This window comes from Saimiri boliviensis, chromosome 7 (assembly GCF_048565385.1).
Source record: "Saimiri boliviensis isolate mSaiBol1 chromosome 7, mSaiBol1.pri, whole genome shotgun sequence".
In the NCBI taxonomy this organism is placed as follows: Eukaryota; Metazoa; Chordata; class Mammalia; order Primates; family Cebidae; genus Saimiri; species Saimiri boliviensis.
Window position 1 is genome coordinate 66,045,887 of NC_133455.1, and position 20,522 is coordinate 66,066,408.

Here is a 20,522-nt window from a genome sequence, read left to right on the forward strand (position 1 = left end):
TCCCATCTCTACTAAAAAAAAAAAAAAAAAAAAAAAATTAATGGGGCATGTTGGCAGGTGCCTGCAGTCCCAGCTACTTAGGAGGCTGAGGCAGGGAGAATTGCTCGAACCTGGGAGGTGGAGGTTGCAGTGAGTTGAGATCGCACCAGTGCACTCCAGCCTGGGTGATAGAGCAAGGCACTGCCTCAGAATAAATAAGGGCTTCATCCTATGTCTGATCTGTGTAATATCTGATTCTCGTGTTCCTTAAGATGTTTTCCATTCCTTTGGCTTCTGGACACCATTCTCTCATGGGTCTTTTCAACCCTCTCCAGCTGCTCCACTTCTACTTCACCAGTATGCCTTCCTTATAGTCCTTGTTATTCTACAGACTTCTTTTTGAGGGAGTTCAATGGATCTGTGACACGTCCACCCTTTCCTACCCTGTGGGGTACACTGGCTATACAGAGAAATGTTGGGCACCTGTCACCTGTATTCGTTTCCTATTGCTGCTCTAATGCACGACCTAAGTGGCTTAAAACAACACAAACTTATCATGTTACAGTTCTGAAAGATGAACATCCAAAACGGGTCTCACTAGGCTAAAATCAAGGTGTCGACAGGTCTGTGTTTCTTCTGGAGGCCCTGGGGGAGACACTGTCCTTTCCAGTTTGTCGAGGCCACCTTCACTCCTTGGCACATGGTTCCTTCTTCCATTTTCAAAGTCAGCAATCTAACATCTTCAAATCTCTCAACCTGACTTCATTTTCCTACCTTCCACCTTCTTGTAAAAACTGCTGTAATTACATTTTCCCTCATCCAGATGATCCAGGACAAGCTCTCAACTCAAGGTCAGCTGATCATTAGCAACCTTAATTCCATCTGCAATCTTAATTTCCCTTTTTCATGTACTATAACATATCCCCAGGTTCTGGAAATTAGGATGTGGACATTTCTGGGAGTGGTGAAGAGGCGGTATTATTCTGCCTGCCACATCGGCTAAACTGGCAAATACATAAAAGATAATGAAACCTTTAGTGAGGCATCAAACTGGTCTAAAATAGACAAGATGAACTGAGCATGGTGGTGGGCACCTGTAATCTCAGCTACTTGGGAGGCTGAGGCAGGCAGGAGAATCACGTGAACCCAAGAGGCAGAGGTTGCAGTGAGCCGAGACCATGCCATTGCACTCCAGCCTGGGCAACAGAGTGAGACTCCATCTTACATAAATAAGTAAGGAAGACAAGATGAGAACAGTGTGAAATGGCAGAATAGTTGCAGGAAGAACTGAATGAGGAATACAAGGGAACAGACTACAGTCTGTACACTCTAATTTTCAAAAAGAAAATCAGGCTGCATTTGTAGAATAGCTCACATTTGTCTCTGACACATCTCCCCATGCTAAAATTATCATTTCTATTTCTGTAGCCTTCCCTACAGGATTGCTTGACTCAGAATCCTTTGATGACTCCAGGCATGTCTTCTAATCCTCTCCCAATCTCTTCGCAACTTTAAAATTGTGAGGCCGGGCACGGTGGCTCAAGCCTGTAATCCCAGCACTTTGGGAGGCCGAGGCGGGTGGATCACGAGGTCAAGAGATCGAGACCATCCTGGTCAACATGATGAAACCCCGTCTCTACTAAAAATACAAAAAAAATTAGCTGGGCATGGTGGTACGTGCCTGTAATCCCAGCTACTCAGGAGGCTGAGGCAGGAGAATTGCCTGAACCCAGGAGGCAGAGGTTGCGGTGAGCCGAGATCGTGCCATTGCACTCCAGCCTGGGTAACAAGAGTGAAACTCCGTCTCAAAAAAAAAGAAAAAAAAATTGTGAAACCTAACAAGTTTTCAATATGCAAAATGACCATTAAACATGAAAATGTGTTCGATTTCACTCACAATACAAGAAATGCTCATCAGAACTGCTGTAAGGTACCATTTCTCACATATCAGATTGGTGAAAACTTCAAAAGTCTGACCACGCATTCCGCTCGGCGGGCAGTGGAGAAAGAGTCACTACTCTGTATATTGCTGGTGGGAATGCCAACACATTCAACCCTCATAGGGAAATTTGGCAATATCTAATAAAACTAAACTTTAATTTTCCTTTGACCCAGCAATTCCACTTCTGGGAATTTACCCTGAAAATATACCTTCAATAATACGAAAACATATATGCACGGGGTGATTCACTGCAACACTGTTTGCTGTAATGTCTCCAGCCTACATGCTCACTCACAGTTAGGAGAGCACTTCAACCATGCTACACTCACACAGTGGAGGACTCTGCAGCTATAACACAGAAGGAGGAAAAGATCCCTAAGACTCTTGCATCTTTCCTTTTTTTTTTTTTCTTGAGACAGAATCTCGCTCTGTCACCAGGCTGGAGGGCAGTGGCAAGATCTCGGCTCACTGCAACCTCTGCCTCCCAGATTCACGCGATTCTCCTGCCTCAGCCTTCCAAATAGCTGGAACTACAGGCATGCACCACCACACCTGGTTAATTTTTGTATTTTTAGTAGAGGCGGGGTTTCACTGTGTTAGCCAGGACAGTCTCGATCTCCTGACCTCGTGATCTTCCCACCTCGGCCTCCCAAAGTACTGGGATTACAGGTGTGAGCTACTGGGTTCAGCCTCTCTTGCATCTTTCTAACACCATTTGGGCTGGGGCCCGCTTGTCCAGGCTGTGCTGCTTCTGCCCCTTGTTTTATTTGCTCATTGCCATGGCTTTCAGGAATTTTGCCTTGCCTTTGTCCTTCTTTTTCTTCCTCTGCTTGGTCATACTGAGCTCTGCGATGCTTTTCAACTAAAGGGGTCCCCTCTGGACCTGCTTATAGGCTGACATGGCACCCACCTGTAGTTTAGTAGCTAGACTGCCCTGATTACTTATGTTAATGATCAAATTGTCCCAGATTTCACTATTGGAAGCCCCTTTAAGCTGGCTCCTCTTGGCTATTGACATGTCCTGTTATTCTTTGAATGCCTTTTTTTTTTTTTTTTTTTTGAGATGGAGTCTCGCTCTGTCACCAAGGCTGGAGTGTACTGGTGCCATATCAGCTCACTGAAACCTCCACCCCCCAGGTTCAATAGATTATCTTGCCTCAACCTCCTGAGTAGCTAGGATTACAGGCATGTGCCACCTCATCCAGCTAATTTTTGTATTTTTAGTAGAGATGGGGTTTCACCATGTTGGTCAGGCTGGTCTTGAACTCCTGGCCTCAAGTGATCGGCCTGCCTCAGCCTCCCAAAGTGCTGGGATTAAGGTGTGGGCAGTGAGACAACACAGCCTGGGTAGCTGAACCAAGCCACCACCCAAGGCAGGAATAGAACATAAATCTTGTCCCTTTCTGAGCCCATTCCCCCAAAATCCCACTTCCAGACACTTCTAATGTGCATTGCTAGGCCAGGTATGGCTAATCGATCACAGTCTTCTTTGTAATGGAACCCAGACACATTCCACCTCAGAACCCTCATCTCTGGGCTCCAAGCAGCTGCCTGTATTTACTCAGAGTTAGCACATCACCTGGAGCCTACTTAGGATTCCCGCCTTAAGGACACCTCACAGGTGAAAGGACCATGGCCGAGCCCCATTGTAAACAGGCACGGGAGTAGTCAAATTGGAGGGTCCAGGTAGCAGTGCTGGTGGGCCAGGGTCTTCGAGGACCTATGTGTCCTAGATGAGGATCAAACGACATGCACCATTGGGAGAAATGGTCTCTGCTGATACAGATATTGAAATAACAAAGGCAGAAGAGAAAAATCAAGTATGGAGTTTGAGGTTGGCCTATGTAAACTACAGAATAAAGCAAAAAAAAAAAAAAAAAAAAACCAGTTATTTCAAAATAAAATATAAATAATCATAGTGATGAATAAGCCACTGAATAAATAGGAATGCAAAAGTCCAAACTGATATAAATAAACGATTAAATAGAATCCTCATTAGAATGCCTACTAATAAATTTTGGTTTGGTTTTGTTTCTGAGATGGAGTGTCTCTCTGTCGCCTAGGATGGAGTGCAGTGGCATGATCTTGGCTCACTGCAAACTCTACCTACTGGGTTCAGGCGATTTCCTCCCTCAGCCTCCCCAAGTAGCTGGGACTACAGACATGTGCCACCCTGCCCAGGTAATCTTTCAATTTTTTAATTTTTTTTTTATTTTTTTTATTTTTTGAGACGGAGTTTCGCTCTTGTTACCCAGGCTGGAGTGCAATGGCGCGATCTCGGCTCACCGCAACCTCTGCCTCCCGGGTTCAGGCAATTCTCCTGCCTCAGCCTCCTGAGTAGCTGGGATTACAGGCACGCGCCACCATGCCCAGCTAATTTTTTTTGTATTTTTAGTAGAGACGGGGTTTCACCATGTTGACCAGGATGGTCTCGATCTGTTGACCTTGTGATCCACCCGCCTCGGCCTCCCAAAGTGCTGGGATTACAGGCTTGAGCCACCGCGCCCGGCCTTAATTTTTTAATTTTTAGTAGAGATGAGGTTTCACCATGTTGGCCTGGCTGATCTCAAACTCTTGACCTCAGGTGATTTCCCCCACTACACCTTGGCCTCCCAAAGTGCTGGGATTACAGGTGTGAGCCACCGCGCCCAGCCATAAATCTTTTTTTAAAGTGATGTATTTAGCTCTTCCCACTATCTTGGCTCCTGTGGAAGCCTGCTGGGAACAGGACTTCTAAAAGGAACTATGAATGGAAGGCTGTGGTCCAAGGCTATTTTTGCCGGCTATAAGCGGGGTCTTCAGAACCAAAGGGAGCACACAGCTCTTCTTAAAATTGAAGTTGTTTATGCCCGAAATGAAACAGAATTCTGTTTGGGCAAGAGATGCGCTTATGTATACAAAGCAAAGAACAATACAGTGACTCCTGGCAGCAAACCAAACAAAACCAGAGTAATCTGGGGAAAGGCACACAGAAACAGTGTCACGGTTCATGCCAAATTCCAAAGCAACCTTCCTGCTAAGGCTATTGGACACAGAATCCAAGTGATGCTTACCCCTCAAGGATTTAAACTAATGAAAAGTCAACAAATAAATGTGGATTTGTGCCCTTGTATTTTTGTTAAATGGATTAAAAATTTTACCCTAAAAAATGATATATTTAGAAAAACCACCATTTAGCAAACTAAAATTAATGGAGTCAAGCAAGGATCACCAACAGACACTGAAATTAATGGATAAAAGCCTGAAAAATAACAGGATATTTGTATAATATCAAAGTACCTGTTCAGAAACTACTTATTAGTTAAAAGTGGGGAAAAAAAAAAAAAAAACAGTAACTACAGCAGAGAACCAGGCAGACACCACCCTAATCCACATGGTCAAAGCAGTGGTGTGCTAGAGCTCACTCCTACCAACCCAGGAATGGGACATTGTCCAACCTTGCGTTCCATGATGACAGACTATTTAGAAATTGGCCGTGATAGGAGTATTTACGACACAGAATGGGGCAACAGCAAATGCCACAGATCAGAGCGACATCTCCCCTTCCAGAACCAGTTGTTAAATATTTATCAGCATCACCCTGGATCAAGGTTTACCAGAAAGCAATTCGACTTTCTGTGCCTCCTGATATTTCACACTAAGAAGAGCACAGTATCACCTTTGTTGTATTCTGTCCAAAATGTATGACCTCAATCTAGTGAGAAAACAGTGAGCGGGGTAAAAAACTACACTGAGAGGCATCCTACACAATAACTGGCCTGTACTGGCAAAACATCAAGGTCAGTTGGGCATGGTGGCTCACGCCCGTAATCCCAGCACTTTGGGAGGCCAAGGTGGGTGGACCACCTGAAGTCAGGAGTTTGAGACCAGCCTGACCAACATGGTGAAACCCCATCTCTACTAAAAATACAAAAAATTAGCAGGGTGTGGTGGCAGATGCCTGTAGTTCCAGCTACTTGGGAAGCTGAAGCAGGAGAATTGCTTGAACCAGGGAGATGGAGGTTACAATGAGGCTAGATAGCGCCATTGCCCTCCAGCCTGGGCGACAGGAGCAAAACGCAAAAAAAAAAAAAAAAAATCAAGGTCATGAAAGACAAAGATGATTGAGGAGATGTCAGAGACTAAAGAGGCAGAACAACTAAAAGCAATATATGATCCTAATTGGATGCTAGACCAGAAACCTTTATTATTATTATTATTATTAAGGACATTATTGGGACAACTGGTGAATATGAAAAAAATCTTTATATTGGAAAACAAACTAATGTCAATGTTAAATTTCTGATTTTTAACACCATACTATGGTTATATAATACAATAATGTCCCAAATGCATACGAAAGCATACGGAGGAAAAGGCATAGTCTGCAGCTTACTGTCAGGTGGTTCACCAAAACTATTTTTTAAAGAAAGAAACATGTTAAAAAGGAAAATGTAGGTACCAGACACGTAGTTCTTTGCACTATTCTGGGGACATTTCCGTAAGTCTGAAATCATTTAAACATTAAGTTACAAGAGAAAAACCATGAACCCTACCTGGTGCTCTGCCCTCATCTCGAGGTCCACAAGTCTGCAGTTGGAGGGAGGCGGTGAGCAACGGGTTCTCCGAGGTCTCAAGGGGCCCCAAGGCCATGAGACCAGAACAGAAGCGAAGGCCACGTCCAGCACCCACCCGCCTCAAGAGCCACAGCGTCTCTCGGGTCTCCACAGCCCCACTCAGGTCTTATGCGCAGGTCAGGGATTGGCCACAGGTGCCGTGACATCGCGTCTTTCCCCGGGTGCGTGGGGAAAGCTCAAGACTTTGCAGGAGGCGCACCTGTAGTGGCCCCACAACCAGGTGAGCGGTGATGAGGGCTCATTGCCTCAGCCGGAGATTCCAACCGCAGTGCGTGCACTTCTCTGGCTAGCGCGCGTTTCTAAAAGATGCAAGAATCCTGGCCTCTGATGGCTGTTCTCTCCCTTTCCCCTCCAAGCCCAGAGTTGTGACCCTGTGCCCTCTTTCCCTCCATTTTGGGCTCAGGAGTCAGGTACTAAGACTCAGTCACAGAGGGAAGTCAGGAGCTCCCTTGTGAATGCAGACTTAAGTAAATGCATCTTCTTCCAAAGCCTTCATGTTTTTCTTAATGTTGGCTTTGAGAGCCTAGTTCGTGGCCCAGGTGTCTCTGGCAGGATGCTGGCAGTCTTGGCCAATACCAGCTGACCACTCCCCCAGCTCCCTGGGGCGTGTTTCCCATTATCAATTAGTTGGAAATTGCACATCACTGTGTCCTGGCCTTACAACAAACACCTGTTCTGATCTACAGCCTCTTGCTGAAGGAACACCAGGAGACAGACCCCGGGTACACACACCACAGGTATTTTTACACCTAACATTTTCTGATGAAGTCTCGTTCATAGGTTGAAGGTGCTATATTTGAATTCTGGGGTGAACACAATAGGTTGCACAGGGAACAGATTCAGGTGCTGCTAAATCTGTTGTGATTATGGTTGCTTTTGCAAGTTTCTTCATTCATCCTATGTAGATAAGCCAGGCTAGACAAGGAATCCACTGTTTAGCATAGTAACTGGCACACAGGAGGTGCTTGGTAAATATCTGAATGACTTTATAATGCCCTGCACATTCTGCAGAGTTGGGAGTGATCACTCTCTGGATACTTGTAAATCTGGAAGTATTTTTCCCTATGTTGGCACTGCCATACTTCTTTAAAATTATACTTTAAAAAGAAACTGTGTTCTTCAAATACAGTGCTTGTGGAAGAAGTCTTGAGGTTCCTAAAGATCTCAAATTCTGAGCAGTGAAAGGAGACTGAATTACAGAACTATGATCTGTTTTTATTCTGTATTCATAAAATCTACTTATCATTTTTTCTCTATTTTTTTCTTATCCCCTTCCCCTGCAAAATAAAAAAGTTCTGTAGTGAAAAGTGTGAAGGAAAGACAATTGCTTATTTCAGTTGAGCAGACAGTCTCATCAAATGAAGACAAAGAACACATAATCGAGAGTGTGATGGGAGAGGGAAGACAAATTATTTTTAATGATTCACGGCAACCACATTTATATCCTATTGTTACTAGAGAAAAAAAAATGTCTTCAGATAACCAGTGGTCAGCAGATGAGGATGAAAGCCAATTATCCCGACTAATCAGGAAATCTAGAGACTCCCCCTTTGTCCCTATAGGTAAGTACAAGTTTTGAGAGGATGCTGGAAAACTGTAATAACATAATGATGCCTTACTCAGTGCCTCTGAGGACTGAAATGTCTCATATAATTGAATTTTTCCAGATAATTGAAGCTAACCTCCTCTAAACATGTGTTAAACTTTCAGAATAATTTCTAGTACGTGGTAAGCCCCCAGGAAATGTTAGCTGTTATTTGAGGCATCAAATTTTATTCTACTTCATTTTTTTAGAAGTCTACCTAAAATTATCAATTCCTAGTCAGTCAGATGGAATAGACTGAGTGAACATTAACGTTTCAGTCATAACTCAGGACTGTCAACAGCAGCATCAGTTTATTAAAGTCTGTTAGGAACCATTGAGATGCGTATGTCTCCTTGTCTTGTAAGTAATCTAAACTTTAAGTTCTTATGTCTTCTGTTTATAGATTTTTCTGTTTCTTTCTTACTATTGGGTACATTTAAAACTTCTGCTTCTAAGCCAGGCATGGTGGCTCATGCCTGTAATCCCAGCACTTTGGGAGGCCGAGGTGCGAGGATTGCTGGAGCTCAGGAGTGCAGGTTGCAGTGAACCAAGATCACACCACTGCACTTCAGCATGGGTGGCATAATGAGATCCTGTCTCACAAACAAAAAACCAGAACTTCTGCGTCTAATGTTTTTAATGTTCTGTGGCACCAGAAGCTATATACCCAAGCTTGAAAGAACTGTGAGTCAATTCAGAGGAAATCTCTGAGTAAAAGCCTGGACCTATCTGAACACTTGTGAGCATGAACTTCGTAGTGGTCATTCTGGCTGCTCAGTGGCTCTCTATGCTGGTGTGCTCCAGATGTTGAGTTTGATGGCAAAATAAATTCTGGGCTAAAAAAGTGATGCTATAATTAGGCTGGGCAAGGTGGCTCATGCCTGAATTTCAGCACTTTGGGAGGCTGAGGCGGGCAGATAGCTAGAGGTCAGAAGTTTGGGACCAGCTTGGCCAACATGGTAAAACTCCATCTCTACTAAAAATACATAAAATTAGCCAGGCATGGTGGCATGTGCCCATAATCCCAGCTATTGAGGATGCTGAGGCACCAGAATCACTTGAACCCAGGAGGAAGAGGTTGCAGTGAGCCAAGATCATGCTACTGTACTCTAGTCTGGGTGAAGAGCAAGACTGTCTCAAAATAAAAAAGAGAGATACTATAATTCGATCACTTAATGATCTATGCCTTAGCTTCTTCATGCTTTCCCCACACATATTTAGTATGTTTAAGTTTTCAACAAGTACTATGTGTATGTGGACTTATAAAAATAACGCCACAAAACCTAAGCACCAATATTATGTTTCAAAGTCCAAGCTCTTGCTTTCTTCTCCATGGATGTATACTTCAGCCATGCCTGTTTCCTTGTATTCATTTTGTCTGGAAACTATTAAAATAATTTACTTAAATCAGACTGACATAAGTTTGCAAAAATATTAATTCCATAAAAACTTCTAAATAGGTATGCCAGATGTTTCCATTAAGTGTTACTGTGACTCTAGCTACTTTCTCAGTGTCATTATTCACATAACCAAAAAGAATCAAATTTTACTTTACAGTAATATTGTTTAGAAGTTTTCATTTAAGACTTGTAATAGCACCCATAAGAAATGGAAGCAAATAATTTAATAGTGATTTATCTTCCTTAGCATTTTTAACTAGAAAAACAATTCAAAAACAAAATGCTACGTGAACAGATCACTATAATGAACAGAGATTAATCACTGTGCCTGTTGTACATTAAATTATTTTTCCAGAGACATTTTGGGTGATTAAAGTGGAAAGATAAGAGTGTTTCCAGCTAAATTCAATTATAAACAAACTAGAGACACTATATGGAAAACAGTAAAGGTTCTGACTTTAATCTTGAAAAGAAAATCAATTTAAATAAAAACAACTCTGATTTGATTAAGGGAAGAGAGCCAAGCTTTTGCTAATAAATAAATAATAACGAAATTTGGTAGGCTGGGCAAGTGGCTCATGCCTGTAATCCCAGCCCTTTGGGAGGCAAAGGCGGGTGGATCACTTGAAATCAGGAGTTTGAGACCAGCCTGGCCAAGATGGTGATACCCTGTCTCTACCAAAAATACAAACATTAGCCAGGCGTGGTGGCGCACATCTGTAATCCCAAGTACTCAGGAGACAGAGGCATGAGAATCACTTGAACTCAAGAGGTGGAGGTTGCAGTGAGCTAAGATCACACTACTTACTGCACTCCACCCTGGATAAGAGAGCGAGATTCTGTCTCAAAAAAAAAAAAAAAAAAAAAAAAAAAAAAAAAAAAAAAAGAGACTACTGTATTCATTAATTTGAGGGGTGTGTGTGTGGGTGTGTGTGTGTGTGTGTGTGTGTTTAGTAGAGGCAGGGTTTCACCATTTTAGCCAGGCTGGTCCCGAACTCCTGACCTCAAGTGATACACCTGCCTCAGCCTCCCAAAGTACCTGAATTACAGGCATGAGTTACCACACCTAACCCTGTGTTCATGAATTGGAAGGCACAGTCTATTAGTAAAGATGTCAATTATCCCCAAATTGATCTATAGGCTTAATGTCATTCCTGTCAAAACCCCAACAATGGTTTTTGCAGACATAGTCAAACTTATTCTAAAACTTATATGGAAAGGCACAAGTCCTAGAAAAGCTAAAATAATCTTTTTTAAAAAAAGATAAAATGGAAAGAATCACTCTGGCTAATAAGGCTTACTATATTCCTACAGTATATCAACATGGTATGGTACTGATGGAAGGTCAGATATATAGATCAATGGGATAGAATAGAGAATCCAAAAGGCTGGGCACAGTGGCTCACGCTTATAATCCCAGCATTTCAGGAGGCTGTGGCGGGCGGGTCACTTGGGGCCAGGAGTTCAAGGCCAGCCTGGCCAACATATTGAGACCCATCTCTACTAAAAATACAAAAGTTAGCTAGGCATGGTGGTGCATGTCTGTAATCCCAGCTACTAGGGAAGGTGAGGCACGAGAATCACTTGAACCTGGGAGGTGGAGGTTGCAGTGAGCTGAGATTGCACCACTGCATTCCAGGCTGAGCAAGAGTGAGACTCTGTCTCAAAAGAAAACAAACAAACAAAAATAGACTCACATGTGTACTATGCAAATGTTTTCTTACTGTGCATTTTGTCATTGTCATATTCTATTATGTCTACCATATCCTCTTAGAGATGTTTTAAATATGCTATTCTATTTTCTTCAGTTTTTGTCGTTGTTACATGTTTTTGTTTTGTTTTGCATTTAACTCCTACTTATAAAAAAAATTTTTTTTTGCAGGGTCTGATGTGAAATACAAATCCAAGTTATTTCTTCTCTATACCAACAAGTTGTACTTATGGCATTTATTAAATTATTCCACTAGCTGGTGGGTTTTTCCGTTGGTTTGTTCATTTGTTGTTTTGAGACAAAGTCTTGCTCTGTCGCCCAGGCTAGAGAGAGCAGTGCCACGATCTAAGCTCACTGCAACCTCCATCTCCCAGGTTCAAGTGATTCTCCTGCCTCAGCCTCCTGAGTAGCTGGGATTACAGGCGTGGACCACCATGCCTGGCTAATTTTTTTTGTATTTTTAGTAGAGACGGGGTTTCACCATGTTGGCCAGGCTGGTCTCGAACTCCTGACCTCAAGTGATCTACCCACCTCGGCCTCCCAAAGTGCTGGGATTATAGACATGAGCCACCACACCTGGCCCAGTATCTGTTATTTGGCTATTTTTATTTTGTTATGGATTCAGTTCTCGGTGTTTTAAATCTTCTTCTAGAATATTTCCTAGTTGATGAGTTCTTTGTTTTAGAGCCAGTTATATAGAATACTGGTTGTCACAGCAGTATATTCACCCCTTGACATTTGTAGGAAATACAGAAATATTTTTTTAGGCTTCTGAACCTTTCTAGAATCACAGTTCTTGCCAGAGTTATGCTTCTTGTGCGTATATTCATACGTTTTCAACTCTCACTAAAGTTTATTGTTTCACTTTATACAGAAGAACAATTTTTTTTTATCACTCTACTGGACTTACTTCTTCTTTGGTAACAGGAAAAGAAGAGTAAAAGCCAAACACTCAAAAGCTGTGGGTACTGAGATGTTGGGTTAGTTCCCTTGCTGGCTAAGTGACTTGCCACAGATAATAACCTTGTAGTATGCACAATTTGAAATCACTCCTTAGGAAATCACGTATAGCTAGACAAGTTACTATACTATATGGTTCTAATTTTTCTGGGAAGAGTCAAAACTGCAAATATTGGACCCAAGAATTTTTTATTTTTATTTTTATTTTTTTTTATTTTTTGAGACGGAGTTTCGCTCTTCTTACCCAGGCTGGAGTGCAATGGCGCGATCTCGGCTCACCGCAACCTCCGCCCCCTGGGTTCAGGCAATTCTCCTGCCTCAGCCTCCTGAGTAGCTGGGATTACAGGCACGCGCCACCATGCCCAGCTAATTTTTTGTACTTTTAGTAGAGACGGGGTTTCACCATGTTGACCAGGATGGTCTCGATCTTTTGACCTCGTGATCCACCCGCCTAGGCCTCCCAAAGTGCTGGGATTACAGGCGTGAGCCACCACGCCCAGCCTACGAATTTTTTTTTTTAATTGTACTTTAAGTTCTGGGGTACATATGCAGAACATGCAGGTTTGTTACATAGGTATACACTGAAAAATGTTCTTTTTTGAAGTCTTTCCTGCTTATCTTCCAGGTTCTTATCCTTTAGACAATCCTTCATTTAACTCTCTAAGCACTTGAAAATTCTTGCCTGCTGTGTATTTAACCCATAAATTTTTTTTTCTAGAGACAGGGTGTCACCCTGTCACCTAGGCTGGAGTACAGTGGTGCAGTCATAGCTCCCTGAAGCCTTGAATTCCTGGGCTCACAGGATCCTCCTGCCTCAACCTCCTGAGTAGCTGGGACTATAGATAGGCATGCATCACCATGCCTGGCTAATTTTTTTTTTTTTTTTTGTAGGGATGAGGGTCTTGCTATGCTGCCCAGGCTCTTCTCAAACTCCTGGTCTCAAGTGATGCTCCTGCCTCAGCCTTCCAAATAACCTATAGTTTTACAATTCACAGGTATAGCAGGCTTTGTGGCTGTGGTGTCCTACGGTCTTTACAAATTAAAGTATAGAAGAGATCAGAAAATGTCACTTCATCTTATTCACATGAGAGTTGCTGCCCAAGGATTTGTTGTCGGAGCTGTGACTCTAGGTAACCTGCTTTATTTGTACCTTATGTTCAGCTGTCCTTGAGAGTATATTTACATATTTTATTCATTCATAGTAGAAGACGATTACTGGGTCACAATGATACAATGAGAGAGAGGTGGGAAAGACTGATCTTCCCTTAGTTGACGTTGGGGCCCATTTGTGCACTTAATTTTTTTTTTTTTTTTGAGACGGAGTTTCGCTCTTGTTACCCAGGCTGGAGTGCAATGGCGCGATCTCGGCTCACCACAACCTCCGCCTCCTGGGCTCAGGGAATTCTCCTGCCTCAGCCTCCTAAGTAGCTGGGATTACAGGCACGCGCCACCACGCCCAGCTAGTTTTTTGTATTTTTAGTAGAGACGGGGTTTCACCATGTTGACCAGGATGGTCTCGATCTCTCGACCTCGTGATCCACCCGCCTCAGCCTCCTAAAGTGCTGGGATTACAGGCTTGAGCCACCGCGCCCGGCTGTGCACTTAAATTTTTTAGGATTGCAGCTGACAAAACCCAGGGTAGAGAATCAGGGCAATGGGCTGCTAGTCTCTTTAGTGAAGGGAGTGGTGAATAGTTCCTATCCTATAACTCAAGAGCAGCAGTTATGGATAGATCACAGCCTGTATTTTGGCTATGATCCACCTCATGGCTAAGAGCAGTGATCATATTTCCCAGCCTGTATGGACAGGAAATGTTGTTATTAGTTAAACTAGGAAGAAGCCATTTTTAGAGTCCACGCATCTCAACTGCCTTCTTCTTTCATTCCAAGTTTGAGCAATAGGCAAATCTTTTTTTTATTAGTCCATAAATCAAGCAAGACCTATCAGTCAAATCCAAAGAAAAGGCATAAAATTATCTTCCATTAATTCAGGTTATACCCACAGCTAAATAGATAGTTCTAACAAGAAGTCCATTTTAGAACCTGAATAAATTTGTTTGGACTACATTAATGAGAACAGGTCACAATTTCCTTAGGTCCCCTTCATGCTGTGCAGAGTAGAGTCATCCTAAGAGTAGGATGGAGATTATAGAATTCTGGGTGTGGGGCTTAAGTTATATGGTAATGATCTTATTACTGTTAGCTGTAATGTGCTCCAAGTACAGGAAAACTTACTACAAAGTTACAGTCCTCATTTTCATCATTCAGCAAACATTTATTGAACACCTGCTATGTGCCAGACACCGTCTAGAAATATGACTCAGTCCTTACCTTTATAGTTTAGTCTCTTTAGGGAGACAGACCAAGAAAGGAAGGAAACAATATAAAGTTATAGATGCTGTGACAGAAACAGCACAGGCTGGCCAGGCATGGTGGCTCACACCTGTGATCCCACAACTTTGGGAGGCTGAGGCGGGCAGATCACCTAAGGTCAAGAGTTCAAGACCAGCCTGGCCAGCATGGTGAAACCCCGTCTCTACTAAAAAAAATACAAAACAACAACAAAAAAAAGCTCGGTAGTAGCACATGCCTGTAATCCCAGCTACTAGGGAGGTTAAGGCAGGACAATCACTTGAACCTGAGAGGCAGAGGTTGCAGTGAGCTGAGATCGTACCATTGCATTCCAGCCTGGGCAACAAGAGTGAAACTCCATCAGAAAAAACAAACAAACAAACAAAAAAAGCTGGGTGTGGTGGCTCTCTCTCAACACTTTGGGAGGCTGAGGCAGGCAGATCACTTGAGGTCAGGAGTTCAAGACCAACTTGGCCAACACCCACCTCTACTAAAAATACAAAAATTAACGAGGCGTGGTGGTGTGCACTTGTAGTCCCAACTACTCGTGAGGCTGAGGCAGAAGAATCGCTTGAACCAGGGAGGTGGAGGTTGCAGCGAGCTGAGATCATGCCACTGCACTCCAGCCTGAGCATCAGAGCAAGACTCCGTCTCAAAAAAAAAAGAAGAAGAAATAGCACAGGTTGCTATGGTAGCACAAACCTGAGGGAGTGGTATTTAACAAGGGCTGGGAGGCCAGGGGAGGCATCTCTAAGGATGTAAATCATGTGCTGAACTAAGAATAAGGAGGAATTAACTAAGCAGAGAAGGAACTCAGGATTCTAGGCAGAGGAAAAAACAAAGGCACAGAAGCATGGCATGTAAGTGGAAAACTACATAGCTTGGTAGGTGAATCAGTGTTTGATAAGAAAAGCAAAACTACTAGTAGTAATATTTAGTGAGGGATTTATTACAGGTATTTAGACTTATATAATTATGAGGCTCTTGCATATGATTCTGGAGCTTGGGCCTGAAGTAAGCAGGGAAAGGAATTAGAAAAGGAAAGTAGGCCAGGCGTGGTGGGTCACCCCTGTAATCCCAGCACTTTGGGAGGCTGAGGTGGGGGATCACTTGAGGTCAGGAGTTCGACCTCAAATGGTCCACCTGCCTCAGCCTCTCAAAGTGTTGGGATTGTGGGCATGAGCCACTGGACCCAGCCTTTATTTTTTGTAGAAATGAGGTTCTCAATTCATTGCCTAAGCTGGTCTTGACCTCCTGACCTCAAGTGATCCTCCCACCTCAGCCTCCCAAACTGCTGGGATAACAGGCACAAGCCACCACGCCTGGCCTAATGGGTGATAATTTAAGAAACTATTTTACTACTACATTGCATGGACTGTTAGTATCCTCTTTATCACTGAAAACATGGCCATTAATGCCTTTAAATTTAAACGGATCAGAGAACCAATCCTGGATAACCCAAAACCACTTCAGAATCTATCATCATGGTTCTGTTCCTCTGGAAGCACTTCTAATTCCAAACTGTTATCAGTCAGGATTCAGACAAGCAAAACTACCAGTATATAAAAAGCAATTTAGGCTGGGTGTGGTGGCTCATGCCTTCAACCTCAGCATTTTGGGAGTCCGAGGCAGGAGGATCACTTGAGCCCGTAAGTTTGAGACCAGTCTGGGCAATATGGCAAATACGCTGTCTCTACAAAAAATTAAGAAGTTAGCCAGGCAGGTCTCGTCCACCTGTGGTCCCAGCTACTTGGGAGGCTGAGATGAGAGGATAGCTTCAACCCAGAAGGTCAAGGCTGCAGTGAGCCTTGCTCGCACCACTGCACTCCAGCCTTGGCCACAGAGCGAGACATTGTCTCAAATAATAATAATAAAAGAAGAAGGAAGATGAAAAGGAGGAGGATGAAGAGGAGGAAGAGGAGGAGAATAAAAAGGAAGAGACAGGAGGAGGAGAAGGGAGTTATTACAGAGATATGACCTTAAAACATTTTTGGAGTTGGCTAAACAGTCCATGCGAGGCTATTGCTTATGTTTCTAATACTGGGGCCCGAAGTCAGCAAATCAACAGTTGAGAAGGAAAGATAAACAGGAATTTGCAAGGATGAGCTAGAACTGACAAAGGATGAGGCAGACTCACTGCCTCCCAACTTACAGTAATCTCTACTCCAGTTCCACCGATTTTTTTCTTTGGGGAGACAGGGTCTTGCTCTGTCATCCAGGGCTGGAGTGTGGTGGTGCAATCATGGTTCACTGTAGCTTCAAACTCCTGGGCTCAAGTGATCCTCCCACCTCAGCTTCCCTAGTAGCTAGGATTAGGATTATAGGCATGCACCACCATGCCCAGCTAATTTTTTTGTTCTGTTTTTTTCTTTTCTTTTCTTTTACACATCAGTAGATGTGTAGATTCCTTGTGAATGTTTCGTTTTTTTCTGAGACAGAGTCTCGCTCTGTCACCCAGGCTGGAGTGCAATGGCACAAACTCGGCTCACTGCAACCTCTGCTTCCCGGATTCAAGCAATTCCCATGCCTCAGCCTCCCGAGTAGCTGGGAATACAGGCACCTGCCACCACGCCTGGCTAATTTTTGTATTCTTAGTAGAGACAGGGTTTCGTCATGTTGGCCAGGCTGGTTTGAACTCCTGACCTCAGGTAATCCACCTGCCTCAACCTCCCAAAGTGCTGGGATTACAGGTATGAGCCACCACGCGTGGCCCTAATTTTTTTAAATTTTTTTGTAGAGATGAGTCTTGCTATTTTAACTAGGCTAGTCTCTAACTCCTACCCTTAAGTTATCCTCCTCCCTTGGCCTTCCAAAGTGCTGGGATTACAGGCATAACCCCCCACCACCCACCTGCATTTATATTGTTTATAAATAAATGCACATTTTGGCCTGGCACAGTGGCTCACACCTATAATCCTAGCACTTTGGGAGGTCGAGGCAGGTGGATCACCTGAGGTCAGGAGTTTTGAGACCAGCCTGGCAACATGGTAAAACCCCATCTCTACCAAAAATACAAAATTACTTGGGTGTGGTGGCACACACCTATAGTTCCCGCTACTCAGAAGGCTGAGACAGGAGAACTGCTTGAATCTGGGAGGTGGAGGCTGCAGTGAGCCAAGATTGTGCCACTGCAAACCAGCCTGGGTGAGACAGAGCGAGACTGTCTCAAAAATAAATAAATGAACGCACATTTTGAGAGGAATGCTCAACATATTTACTTAAGTAAATTTGCAAAGTTTGGAGACCATCTACGTATGTGATGTGGAAATGTCATATGTAAGGCCAGGCACAGTGGCTCACACCTGTAACCCCAGCACTTTGGGAAGCCAAAGCGAGTGGATCACCTGAGGTCAGGAGTTCAAGACCAGCCTGGCCAACATGGCAAAATCCCATGTCTACTAAAAATACAAAAATTAGCTGGGCATGGTGGTGGGTGCCTTTAAACCCAGTTACTCGGGAGACTGAAGCAGGAGGATTGCTTGAACCTGGGAGGTGGAGGTTGCAGTGAACTGAGATCATGCCATTGCACCACTCCAGCCTGGGTAACAAGAGCATGACTCCATCTCAAAAAAAAAAAAAAAAAAAAGTCATATGTACAATAATGAATATATGGTTTTCACACTCAGAAGAAAGATCTAATTTTGAAATCTGATACCTTGATAACTGAGATGGGTATGGGCTGGTGGTGGTGGTATGTGAGTTGTAGTTTAAATCTGTGACTCCCTAACTTGCTTTTGGGTGTCAACATTTGCTGACATCTTTGGAACTCACTAAAGCAGCTCCTCTCTTCCTCATCTTATTTCCCCTAGCTACTTCCCCCTTTCTGCATGCCTAGGACTCTGTGGAAGCCATACATATCATCCATCTAAACTCATAGGCAATTCACCCACTAGATCATAAATCCCCAGAAGCAGGAATTAGATCCATTCATCCATTCACCATTTGTTTTCCTCAGGATACTGAGTACAAACAAAGACTGAATAAATGTTTGCTGAGATGACTACTATTTTTATCTTAACATCTGGTCAAATTTGCCTGCTTTCCTTCTATTTCACCAACATTTTGCTGGCATAATAACATCATAAATGTATTAGTATTCATTTTAAAGGGCTCCTAGAGTTTTGTTTTTTTCTAGAGTCACTTGTATGATCCAAACCAAAAACTAATAAAAACGAGGGCCTTTGTTTGCTTCTGTTTAAATTGTGGGCTAGTTTCATAAAAATAGAACAAATGGAAGAAATTCAGTGTTTTTTTCCCCATGGATACTCAATTAATATACATCTTTCTGTTTCTAGGTGTTCTCTACTCTATGTATAAGGATCATGTTAGACCTAGATTCTTCAATGAGTCCAAAAGATGAAGCTACATGCTGGAAGCAAGAAAGACAAGAAGCTTCTGAAAATGATTTATTATGAAGAGTCAATTTTCAATAGCCAATTTTACTACAGAAGTATCACAGAACGCTCACGTACTTCAAGTCTCAATGTTTGAAGTTGATTTCCAGATCAACAATCATAAACAGTCAACTCAGAAATATCTCTTGTTGATGTCTTTCAGAACCTAGGGCATTATTTTCTGACTTATTTTTTTTTCTGACTTAATTTTTTAGTTAGTGGCAGAAAATAATCTGCCACACTGATAGTCTGCCAAATCAATATGTAACTACTATATAACTATTAATAAAAATTAATAGTTATATAGTAGTTACAGAAGACTTCTTTTTTTTTTTTTTTTTTTTTTTTGAGATGGAGTCTTGTTCTGTGGCCCAGGCTGGAGTGCAGTGGTATGATCTCAGCTCACTGCAGCCTCCACCTCCCAGGTTCAAGCGATTCTCCTGCCTCAGGCTCCCGAGTAACTGAGATTACAGGCACCCACCACCACAGGTGGCTAAATTTTGTGTTTTAGTAGAGATAGGGTTTCACCATGTTGGCCAGACTGGTCTCGAACTTCTGACCTCATGTGATCCACCCACCTTGGCCTCCCAAAGTGCTGGGATTAGAGGTGTAAGCCATTGCACCTGGCCGCAGAAGACTTTTCTTTTCTTTTTTTTTTTTTTTTTTTTTGAGACAGAGTTTTGCTCTTGTTACCCAGGCTGGAGTGCAATGGCACGATCTCGGCTCACTGCAACCTTCACCTCCTGGGTTCAAGCAATTCTCCTGCCTCAGCCTCCCGAGTAGCTGGGACTACAGGTGTGCACCACCATGCCCAGCTAATTTTTGTATTTTTAGTAGAGACAGGTTTCACCTTGTTGACCAGGATGGTCTCGATCTCTTGACTTCATGATCCACCTGCCTTGGCCTCCCAAAGTGCTGGGATTATAGGCGTGAGCCACCGCACCCGGCCAGACTTTTCTATATGTTAAATGTGACACCCTATTCATGACTTAATTCTCCCCAAATAGGGCAAAGCAATTAAAGTTTCATAAACTCCTTTTTAGAATGGGTAATAATTACACCAGAGGAGAATGGTCATGTTGCTATATAAAGTTGGTTCACCACTTTACATCTCATTCTTATATAGAAAATTGACTATTTTACCCCAAACATATGTTTAACATTTAATTATTTATTCATTTTTAGATTTCTTCAAAGTATTCCTAGGAATACAAAAGTGAACTACAAACAAATTTCTTTTCCCTGAGATGGCAAAAAGGATTTAGTCCAGACCTGCTATTGCTAATGTGGTACGACACTGTAGAAAACACAGGAAATCAAAGCAGATGTTAAAGGTTAAGTATGCCTGTGGCCTTGAACTCCTGTCTAACTGCCCTCAGGGTCTAAAAAATCATCTAGGGTTTTTTGAAGACATAACTGCTTTAAGCTTAATCCCAAAGAATCCAAGCCTAGGAGAGAAAAAAAAAGTCACTGAAATAAAATCAAGAATATATGCAAGGCCAGGCGTGGTGGCTCAAGCCTGTAATCCCAGCACTTTGGGAGGCCGAGGCAGGTGGATCACGAGGTCAAGAGATGGAGACCATC

General features: G+C 42.9%; 1 protein-coding gene and 1 pseudogene across 1 annotated transcript in view; both read left to right on the top strand.

Annotated features, from left to right (window-relative positions):
• The window catches only part of LOC120365067 (thiol S-methyltransferase TMT1A), a 39,384-nt gene extending 20,165 nt beyond the window's left edge, over positions 1-19,219 (top strand). The window contains exons 2-4 of the mRNA XM_039472400.2: positions 7,998-8,099; positions 13,189-13,323; positions 18,840-19,219. Of these exons, the coding sequence (XP_039328334.2) occupies positions 7,998-8,099; positions 13,189-13,323; positions 18,840-18,904 (302 nt within the window). The 3' untranslated portion in view covers positions 18,905-19,219. The remainder of the gene's footprint in view (positions 1-7,997; positions 8,100-13,188; positions 13,324-18,839) is intronic.
• LOC120365012 (large ribosomal subunit protein eL33 pseudogene) lies at positions 4,176-8,019 on the top strand (annotated as a pseudogene).
• Positions 19,220-20,522: the final 1,303 nt, after the last annotated feature.